At 48.1% G+C, this 10,407-nt stretch overlaps 2 protein-coding genes across 4 annotated transcripts; both read left to right on the top strand.

The window, feature by feature from the left end:
* The first annotated feature begins 3,487 nt into the window (after positions 1–3,487).
* On the top strand, positions 3,488–6,930 carry LOC119286103 (ribulose bisphosphate carboxylase/oxygenase activase B, chloroplastic-like). Of its 2 annotated transcripts, XM_037565444.1 has the most exons (3): positions 3,504–3,591; positions 3,675–3,735; positions 5,472–6,930. In XM_037565444.1, exons 2-3 carry the CDS (start codon positions 3,700–3,702, stop codon positions 6,732–6,734), a joined length of 1,299 nt encoding a protein of 432 aa, XP_037421341.1. In that variant the 5' UTR covers positions 3,504–3,591; positions 3,675–3,699; the 3' UTR covers positions 6,735–6,930. The 2 variants fall into 2 exon arrangements, with proteins under 2 accessions (XP_037421340.1, XP_037421341.1); XM_037565443.1 differs by having other exon boundaries at positions 3,488–3,735.
* A 970-nt stretch (positions 6,931–7,900) lies between these two features.
* LOC119286102 (ribulose bisphosphate carboxylase/oxygenase activase A, chloroplastic) lies at positions 7,901–10,181 on the top strand. Of its 2 annotated transcripts, none has more exons than XM_037565441.1 (6): positions 7,901–8,061; positions 8,179–8,580; positions 8,655–8,740; positions 8,842–9,314; positions 9,409–9,690; positions 9,930–10,181. In XM_037565441.1, exons 1-6 carry the CDS (start codon positions 8,026–8,028, stop codon positions 10,043–10,045), a joined length of 1,395 nt encoding a protein of 464 aa, XP_037421338.1. In that variant the 5' UTR covers positions 7,901–8,025; the 3' UTR covers positions 10,046–10,181. The 2 variants fall into 2 exon arrangements, with proteins under 2 accessions (XP_037421338.1, XP_037421339.1); XM_037565442.1 differs by having other exon boundaries at positions 9,409–9,740; positions 9,930–10,171.
* Positions 10,182–10,407: the final 226 nt, after the last annotated feature.

Here is a 10,407-nt window from a genome sequence, read left to right as displayed (position 1 = left end):
ATTGTGAGAACGGTACTAGTGTCCTCGGGCTGCCTTTCTGCGGCCTCCAGGATTAAGAGGTTCTCGCCGATTTTGGCCACCTGCCGGAGTATCCAACATGCTCTAAGGCTGTGAGTTGGTGTGGCGTCCTCTGTACTGTGAATTCTACAGGGTCCATCAAGCCACCTTTCCAGTACGGTTCCACGCCCTGTAGAGGGTTTTGGCTTTTTGGTGTTTATCCCGGGTGTCGTATGATGATGCACCCTCTTAGTTCGGACGGGATTACTATTCAAGGCCGGATTGTCCCAAAATTTTATTTCGGTTTTCCAGGCGCTTTCCATCGCACAGTATTTTTGTACTATGGACGCCAAGTCAGCGAAGCGTGTAATATCACGATGACTTACGGCGTTAAGTATTCCCTCATCCGTGCAATTACTGCAAAAAATAGAGATTGCGTCTCCCTTGCGGCAATCTTTTATCCTGTTCATAACCAGGAGGAATCTGGCCCAGTAATGATGTACTGTTTCCTCGGGCCTCTGCCTGATTTGGGAGAGAGCGCTTACGTTTGGGTGGGCGGGTGTCGTTGAATCTGAAGCCTCACCCAATCCAAGATTCGGAGGCCGAAGAGTTTCCGAACTCTGAAGTTCGGGTTCTTAGACGTTGTCCAACGAATCTAGCCCGTTGCCTGATCCTAAGCTCAGGTCTTGAGTTACATCCTCCTCTTCGCCGGTATCCGGCTTGGAGGAGTCGGGAATTCGGACGTAGCTAGTCCTCAAAATAGATGAAGGGTCGCCACACTGCGCCTCTACCACGGCAACGTGGTGGGTGACTTGGGGAGAGTTAGTTTCTCTTAGATCGGGTTTAAGCCCAACCTGGTCGTAATCCGTAGCGACCCCCAGGGCGGCGATGCGATCCAAGAGCTCGTTTACGGAAGAGAGCTCCATTGGATCTACTTGCTCGACGAGCTCCGAGCTGACGTGTGGGCTGCTTTTGATGACCCGAGAGGTCATCGTCGGCGCAACAGCCGAACAGGCGGTCATGAGAAAACCACCTAGTCAGAGGGTTTGGCCGACAGCCAAGGCTCCCTTAGCAACGGCGCCGTCTTTAAAGACGGGAGGAAGCATCCTTCCTGATTGTGACGGCACAAAGGAACTCTCAATGAAAGCACCAATGTCGGTGTCAAAACCGGCGGATCTCGGGTAGGGGGTCCCGAACTGTGCGTCTAGACCGGATGGTAACAGGAAGCAGGGAACACTTTGTTTTACCCAGGTTCGGGCCCTCTCGATGGAGGTAATACCCTACTCCTGCTTGATTAATATTGATGATATGGGTAGCACAAGAGTAGATCTACCACGAGATCAAGGAGGCTAAACCCTAGAAGCTAGCCTATGGTATGATTGTTGTGTATGGAGTTGATTGCCTACGGACTACAACCCTCTGGTTTATATAGACACCGGATAGGGTTAGGGTTACATAGAGTTGGTTACAATGGTAGGAGATCTTGAATATCCGCATCGCCAAGCTTGCCTTCCACGCCAAGGAAAGTCCCATCCGAACACGAGACGAAGTCTTCAATCTTGTATCTTCATAGTCCAGGAGTCCGGCTGAAGGTACAGTCCGGCTACCCGAACACCCCCTAATCCAGGACTCCCTCAGTCTCTCTTGTCTAGAAAAAAATCATCAAAAAATTTGTAGCGTTTGGACTCCATTTGGTACGTTTTCCTGGAAAACCAAAAACAAGCAGAAAACAACAACTGGCACTAGGCACTGGGTTAATAGGTTAGTCCTAAAAAATGATACAAAATAGTTCAAAAAGTTATATAAAATATCCAAGATTGATACTATGATAGCATGAAACAATCAAAAATTATAGATACGTTGGAGATGTATCAGCCGCCTCAACGGCGATCAGAGCGCTCAGGGGAGGGGGGCATGAGCAGAGCACGCCGCAGCTGCCTCAACGGCGAGCAACCACCTGCATATAGCGGTTCTAGTCAACCGTTTGGCACCCATGGGAGGCACGACAGCCCATCCATCGGACACGATGACGATATTTGGACTGTGTGTGATAGTGGGCATACACGTACACATCTGGGAACCATTTTGGGCTTCGAACCAAAAACCATCAATACATTATGAGCTTGTTTCCCGTCATATTCCAAATTACCACGTAATACGTAATTACGAATCTATTCACATCGATCAAATCTAAAAGTGTTCCTGATGACCCACAATTAGTATAAGGAATCAATCACAGTCATTTCGATAAGTAAGAGTGTCGAACCTATCGGTAATAGATTATTTTGTAGCAAGGTAATTCATAACGGATAACAAGTAACAATAGTAGGAAATGTGCAGCAAGGTAACCCAATCCTTTTTATAGCAAAGGACAAGCCGGAACGATGTCTTATGAAAAGCAAAGTGTTCTCGAGGACACATGAGAATTATCATCTAGTTACTTTCATCATGTTTGTTTGATTCACGTTTGTTACTTTGATAATTTAATATGTGGGTGGATCGGTGCTTCGGTGCTGTTCTTACGTAAGCAAGCCTCCCACTTATGATTATCCCCTCTCGCAAGCATCCGCAATTAAGAAAGAAGAATTAAGATAAATCTAATCATAGCATGGAATGATTTCTCTCTCGTCTACCTCAACATTTATTTTATACGGGACTCTTGAGATAGCATCATTGTACACGCCCTTAAGTTGTACACTCAAAAAATAGAATGCGATTCAGTTGTATCTATAAAATTAATTTCACAGGTGTCCAAATAAATAAGCAAGGAAATGAAAAATAACCATAGAGGCTTTTTAGATAAGATGGAAATTTTAGATCCTGTGGTGATGTGCAACCTAGTAGATACAAAACAAAAAAGCTAGTTCATGAAGTTTCCTGACAGTAACCCGGGCCCTACCGGAGGGAATGAGATTAGTACTTTGTGGTGGTGTAAAGCCAGTCTAGACGTTTCATGCAAAATGCAAAAAGAAAATGGAACGAACAAGATGTGATTTTTATGGTGAAGGATGAAGGCATCATTGTTTCTACGGCGGCGCACGCTGATTTAATAATGCATGCATACCCGCAAAAAGATGCTCCGGGCCCGTAACCCACAAGGAACCGAAGGCAGGCAGCTTAGATTTCTTTTAGGCCGTTGGATGCGCCGATCAGGAGGCTGACAAGCAGCCACGTCGACGCCTTTGATGGACTGAGCCAGGGTAGCCAGGAAGCCAATCCTCAGCGTGTGGCTCCTGGGCGATGCCCAGCCCCATCCACACAATTAACATCTCATCATCCACTCCACTTGGCTCGCCTCACTACTTATCGCAGCCATCGCGCTAAGCAAAGCCAATTAGAGCCTAACAATCACAGCTTATCTCGCCTGACTGCGTGATTACGCAGGGACGCTCTAGAATAGTCGCGCACGCTGTAGGTCACTCCAGTCGTGTTGGACGTTTGCACCATGGCCGTCTGTGCGTGCACCTATATAAGCCGCCATAGCCAAGCTGCACCGATCGGCATCGCATCTGTACTTGCTAGCCAGCGCACCCTCTCTTTTATCCACATCAGCTCGGTCGATCACTGACCATCTCAGTCGAGCTGCATCTGCAGGTGTACTAGTAGTACGCCTAAGCTGAGCTTGCATATACCACTGTACGCACATCAAATTAATCTGAAACTAATTAAGTTATCAGGTGCGGGGAGAGAACAATCGACACGATGGCTTCTGCTTTCTCGTCCACCGTTGGAGCTCCGGTACGTATGACTAGACCTACACTCATGGCAGCTGATCCTTAATCCAGTGGACAGAACGTATGTACGTCTACTCGCTAAGTTACTAAAACAATACTCATCGCCTCCTCTAAATATGGCTGACTTGCTACATATTTTCAGCTTTGGATTGTTTCATTTTGTACAATTACAATATAATTTGTGACCGTGTGATCTTGCTTTGAGATTTGGACGCGACAAGCAGGGCCTCCTCTATGTGTTGACTCGGACAAGGTCATCTTTTCCTCACCCATGCCTTCCGGGGCTTATCGAGACTAGGGTGGTGGGGTGAATGGTCGGCCGTCGTGGGGCGAGGCTATCAAATGAGGTCATTTGTGCTCGGTTTGGGCATGACCATAAATGTTGAGCTAGCACGGCAAAGATAATGTAGGCAGCACTAGCTGCTGATTCTTGGTGGCGTGGATGAAAAAGAATAGGAGTTGCGAGTTGGTAGCGAGATTTTCTTAAGGAGCAACTATTGTGTGGTTTGTTGAATCACGACGCAAACTATAAATAGTGCGGGGTGAGGGTTGAGAAATGTGCGATGTTAGTGGTTACACTCTTTAGATGGTATTGCGGGGAGGAGGAGAACAAAGGTAGGACCTAAAAAAAGTCTCGAGTGAAGGCACACGGTTGTCTAGCCTGTTTGTGAGAATTTTGAGTGACATATAGATTCTCAACCGGTTCTTCTTTGTCTCCTGCCTTCAAGAAGGGGACCGAGTGAGGAGAAAACTAGATCTAGATCTAATAATCTTTAAAAGAAAAGTGAATGGTCGATATGAAGGAGGGAGGGAGAGGGAAGAAAGATTGAATCTAGATACAACAATTTAAAAAACTGACTATTTTTCATTATTCTCCATCAGCAAGAACTTTTGGCTGAGCTGGTTAAGTTGTTATGTAATCCAATATGTTATTCAAGCCATGAGACATCAATTTCAAGGCCCAGTATGCAGAGGCAGACCGAGAAACTATTTTGACTACGGGCCAAACATAAGAGTGGTGATACATTTTTGTCTAAATTCATTGAGTTTTAGCATTTTCCCCTAGAAGTTATACAAATCATATTGAAATTTCATATTTTGAATGCGATCTTGGGCCCCCACTCCCCTCAACACGGGCCCACCCCTCCTGGTATGAGTTGGAGCGTTGAAATATACTTTCAACCTTCTGCCTCTCTTCATAGGCTCGAGCTTTTGGATGGACTAATTAATTTTATATGACATGCAATTAAATAGTGACTGAAGACTGAAAATGCCCAAATCAACGGTTGATACACTTCCTAGAAAACTTACGACATCTTTGATTCATAGTATTCCTAAATCGTTGGAATATGAAAAACATAGGAACAGAATGGCACACCATCTTTGAAACTTTTGAATAATATGGTTGTTTGATTGTGTACAAGAAAAACGTAAATTTTTTCACATTAGGTTGGAGTGGATGAATATTTTCCTACGAAAAACTAGTACAGATGAATCATAAGAAAAAAAAATCACGTGAATTGGAATCCTACAAATCAAACAACCCACATTGAAAAAAATAGCCTAAGAATTAGAATCCTCCAAAATTTCTTTGGGAATCCTCTGAATCAGAGAGGCCCTTATCTACAAATTAATGAAGCATATATTCAACTCAAGCGTGCATCGTGGCAACTGCTATTGAACCAAATGAGCCAACGTACATGAATCTGGTTGGGGCTGACTGCAATGTTATACTTCCAGGCGTCGACCCCGACCACCTTCCTCGGGAAGAAGGTGAAGAAGCAGGCCGGTGCGTTGAACTACTACCATGGTGGCAACAAGATCAACAATAGGGTGGTCAGGGCCATGGCGGCCAAAAAGGAACTTGACGAGGGCAAGCAGACCGATGCCGATCGGTGGAAGGGTCTCGCTTACGACATCTCCGATGACCAGCAGGACATCACGAGGGGGAAAGGCATCGTGGACTCCCTGTTCCAGGCCCCCATGGGCGACGGCACCCACGAGGCCATCCTGAGCTCCTACGAGTACATCAGCCAGGGCCTGCGCAAGTACGACTTCGACAACACCATGGACGGGCTGTACATCGCCCCGGCGTTCATGGACAAGCTCATCGTCCACCTCGCCAAGAACTTCATGACACTCCCCAACATCAAGGTCCCTCTCATCCTGGGTATCTGGGGAGGCAAGGGACAGGGCAAGTCGTTCCAGTGCGAGCTGGTGTTCGCCAAGATGGGCATCAACCCCATCATGATGAGCGCCGGAGAGCTGGAGAGCGGCAACGCCGGCGAGCCGGCCAAGCTGATCCGGCAGAGGTACCGCGAGGCTGCCGACATTATCAAGAAGGGCAAGATGTGCTGCCTCTTCATCAACGACCTGGACGCCGGCGCGGGGCGGATGGGCGGGACGACGCAGTACACGGTGAACAACCAGATGGTGAACGCCACCCTGATGAACATCGCGGACGCGCCCACCAACGTGCAGCTCCCGGGGATGTACAACAAGGAGGAGAACCCACGCGTGCCCATCATCGTCACCGGCAACGACTTCTCGACGCTGTACGCGCCCCTCATCCGGGACGGCCGCATGGAGAAGTTCTACTGGGCGCCCACCCGGGAGGACCGCATCGGCGTGTGCAAGGGCATCTTCCGCACCGACAACGTCCCCGACGAGGCCGTGGTGAGGCTGGTGGACACCTTCCCGGGGCAGTCCATCGACTTCTTCGGCGCGCTGCGGGCGCGGGTGTACGACGACGAGGTGCGCAAGTGGGTCGGCGAGATCGGCGTCGAGAACATCTCCAAGCGGCTCGTCAACTCCAGGGAGGGGCCGCCGACGTTCGACCAGCCCAAGATGACCATCGAGAAGCTCATGGAGTACGGCCACATGCTGGTCCAGGAGCAGGAGAACGTGAAGCGCGTGCAGCTCGCCGACAAGTACCTCAGCGAGGCGGCGCTCGGCCAAGCCAACGACGACGCCATGGCGACCGGCGCCTTCTACGGCAAGTAGAAAGTCCTATACTTAAGATGCATGCGTGCATGCATGCACTATATATATGCTGGAATATTTTGGACTCGAATCCACTCAAACTTTTTGATTCATCGCCGCACAGGTAGCCCAATTGTAAGTCTCTTCTTGAAAGAGAATCCAATTGTATATGTTTTCGTATTGCCTATATATACCTGAATCGTCATTTTCCGCTTAATCACTCTAATAATGGATGCAAGCTAGGGTCCCAACAACCTATCTCATATTAGCACTTGTTGGAAGATTAGCAGATAGCTGGAAATCCTCTGAAAATTCTTGATTAGGTACTGTGGATGTGGGGGTCATGACTAGTGACATGTATATTTTCCTCTTGACGGATTTGGAAACTGATTAACAAGGACAACATCACTAGAGCGCGTATTGGACAAAGATTGTGCAAGGCAAACACGGCTAGCATTCTTCAAAAGGATCAATGGTCTGTAGTAGACCAAGACAATGATAATTCCAGGAAACTTGAGCTAAGCAGCACCAATAACATTTACATGAAAACATTACAGACGTGACATATACACACGCTATCATTTTCCCTTCAAATAAAAAAACACTGCATGACTTGCTTTTCTCTTAATACGTTTCATTTTTTTTTACCGAAGTGGCAATATTATTGGAGTACACAAAAGTACATACCCATGTGCTTGATGTCAACCAGGACTTATTTGTGTGGTGCCAAATGACATCCCTAGCTTGATGGTTATCAACAAACCAGTATATGTATGGCAGCAACAAATTTGTGGTACTTGAACTAGAATACAATCTTGGGTGCCTCATCCAACAAGCAAGGAGAGACCCTTTTTTGTGGTTATGCAACGACATAGCTTGGCTAATAAACAAGACGATCCGGTGAAAGGAAAAACGAAAGGCACGGAAGAAAATGGAGATGATTTGAGCATGAATGGTTAGATTCTGTGGCCGTGGAAGGCCATGGAATTGATGGCCAGCAGACGTACCTGCAGCTGCAGCTGCAGCGTTTGGTCTTGACGGTCCAAGTCATCCAACCGGCCGGCCAAGAGGCTCAGAACCCAATCTCCAGCGTGTGGCCTGTGCGGGATCGGGAAGCTGATCCACAAGCAGGGGTGTGTGTATGTCGCCTCCTCCTCCAAGCTCCCCACCGCAGCAATATGCCAATCCATGTGTATTTAAGGCATCTCATAGCTGGGCCTCTATACTTTGAGCAGCAGCAGTCATTCATCGCTGATCACCAGCACAGCCGCGCATCCACCGTTGCTAGCAAGGTCGACCAAGCAGCACCGAGATGGCTGCTGCCTTCTCCTCCACCGTCGGTGCCCCGGTGCGTATGACACACTGATCGATCGATCAATTGATTGATTGCATCTCTTGTTTAGTGATGATATCGTATCAATGTCTTCAACGGCGTCTCATGTGTGTGTGTGTGTAATGTATACAGGCTTCTACGCCGACCAACTTCCTCGGGAAGAAGCTCAAGAAGCAGGTGACCTCGGCCGTGAACTACCATGGCAAGAGCTCCAAGGCCAACAGGTTCACAGTCATGGCAGCGGAAAACATCGACGAGAAGAGGAACACAGACAAGTGGAAGGGTCTTGCCTACGATATCTCCGACGACCAGCAGGACATCACCAGAGGGAAGGGCATCGTGGACTCCCTCTTCCAGGCGCCCACGGGCGACGGCACCCACGAGGCCGTCCTCAGCTCCTACGAGTACGTCAGCCAGGGACTCAAGAAGTACGACTTCGACAACACCATGGGAGGCTTCTACATCGCTCCTGCTTTCATGGACAAGCTTGTTGTCCATCTCTCCAAGAACTTCATGACCCTGCCCAACATCAAGGTATGCATCATGACTATTGATTAGCAGCAAGAAAATCATTCTGATTCTGGAACTGACCTTGAATCGAAATTCAGATCCCACTCATCTTGGGTATCTGGGGAGGCAAGGGTCAAGGAAAATCCTTCCAGTGTGAGCTTGTCTTCGCCAAGATGGGCATCAAGTAGGAATTTACATTCATCTATTATACATACTGTCACACAGTCATAGATGCATCAAGCCACAGTGCTAGTAATAGATAATGACGTGTGCTTTTCACCACAGCCCAATCATGATGAGTGCCGGAGAGCTGGAGAGTGGCAACGCCGGAGAGCCAGCCAAGCTCATCAGGCAGCGGTACCGTGAGGCTGCAGACATGATCAAGAAGGGTAAGATGTGCTGCCTCTTCATCAACGATCTTGACGCCGGTGCGGGTCGGATGGGCGGGACCACACAGTACACCGTCAACAACCAGATGGTGAACGCCACCCTCATGAACATCGCCGATGCCCCCACCAACGTGCAGCTCCCAGGCATGTACAACAAGGAGGAGAACCCTCGTGTGCCCATCGTCGTCACTGGTAACGATTTCTCAACGTTGTACGCCCCTCTCATCCGTGATGGTCGTATGGAGAAGTTCTACTGGGCTCCCACCCGCGACGACCGTATCGGTGTCTGCAAGGGTATCTTCCAGACCGACAATGTCAGCGACGAGTCCGTCGTCAAGATCGTCGACACCTTCCCAGGACAATCCATCGGTATGTTCCTCACAACTGCACCGCAGAGATAATATATATTCATCAGGGCAATCAAGTTGTATAGTATTAACAAAGGATGGTCAATCCTACACAGACTTTTTCGGTGCTCTGCGTGCTCGGGTGTACGACGACGAGGTGCGCAAGTGGGTGACCTCTACCGGTATCGAGAACATTGGCAAGAAGCTTGTGAACTCGCGGGACGGACCAGTGACCTTTGAGCAGCCAAAGATGACAGTCGAGAAGCTGCTAGAGTACGGGCACATGCTCGTCCAGGAGCAGGACAATGTCAAGCGTGTGCAGCTTGCTGACACCTACATGAGCCAGGCAGCTCTGGGTGATGCTAACCAGGATGCGATGAAGACTGGTTCCTTCTACGGTTAGAACATTCTCCATACACACCCACCATCTCTTGCTGCATAGGAGGAGGTGAACTACGCACAATCCTTTTATACTTTCAGCACCTACTTTACATACATACTTACTTCTCACTTGCTTACTTCTGAAACAAAAGAGAGTGAATCATAAACAAACAGTGGAGGCCTATTCTTCTTACCTGTTCATCCGGCATATCAAGCTCATCTTCTCATCAGATCGTCCAAAACAATTAAATTGCAGGTAAAGGGGCACAGCAAGGTACTTTGCCTGTGCCGGCAGGATGCACCGACCAGACTGCCAAGAACTTCGACCCAACGGCGAGGAGTGACGACGGCAGCTGCCTTTACACCTTTTAAGCATGCCAATTTAATATCTGATATTTTTATCCTTTGTACCTAAGTACCGCATCGCATCCAAGCGATTGCTGGGCATGTTTTGTTAATATATAAAGATATTGAGTATACCTATTTGGTAAAGACAAATAGAACTGCTTATCATTTGTCACTCTCAGTGTCCATTCCTTCAGTGGAGACTGCTTCTGCTTTGTTGCAAACAGAACAAAAAAGTATTAATTTGAGCTTCAGCTTATTAATTATTATTGAACAAACGCATGGAAACTAAAAGTCACTTGTGATTAAGTGATGCATACAGCGTGTAATTTTAGCGCTGCTGTCCCGGCCAAATTACAACCCCCCCCAAACTGAAGGTCGTTTAAGGT

This window comes from Triticum dicoccoides, chromosome 4A (genome assembly GCF_002162155.2).
Source record: "Triticum dicoccoides isolate Atlit2015 ecotype Zavitan chromosome 4A, WEW_v2.0, whole genome shotgun sequence".
Taxonomy (NCBI): Eukaryota; Viridiplantae; Streptophyta; class Magnoliopsida; order Poales; family Poaceae; genus Triticum; species Triticum dicoccoides.
The sequence above is the reverse complement of the archived record's forward strand: the minus strand, read 5'-3'. Positions and strand labels throughout refer to the sequence as shown.

Excerpts from the sequence above, each read along its gene's own strand:
- LOC119286103 (XM_037565443.1), top strand. The coding sequence starts at position 3,700 with ATGGCTTCTGCTTTCTCGTCCACCGTTGGAGCTCCG. Across the intron at positions 3,736-5,471 it reads CGTCCACCGTTGGAGCTCCG|GCGTCGACCCCGACCACCTT; the intron begins GTACGTATGACT and ends TTATACTTCCAG.
- LOC119286102 (XM_037565441.1), top strand. The coding sequence starts at position 8,026 with ATGGCTGCTGCCTTCTCCTCCACCGTCGGTGCCCCG. Across the intron at positions 8,741-8,841 it reads TTCGCCAAGATGGGCATCAA|CCCAATCATGATGAGTGCCG; the intron begins GTAGGAATTTAC and ends TTTTCACCACAG. Across the intron at positions 9,315-9,408 it reads CTTCCCAGGACAATCCATCG|ACTTTTTCGGTGCTCTGCGT; the intron begins GTATGTTCCTCA and ends AATCCTACACAG.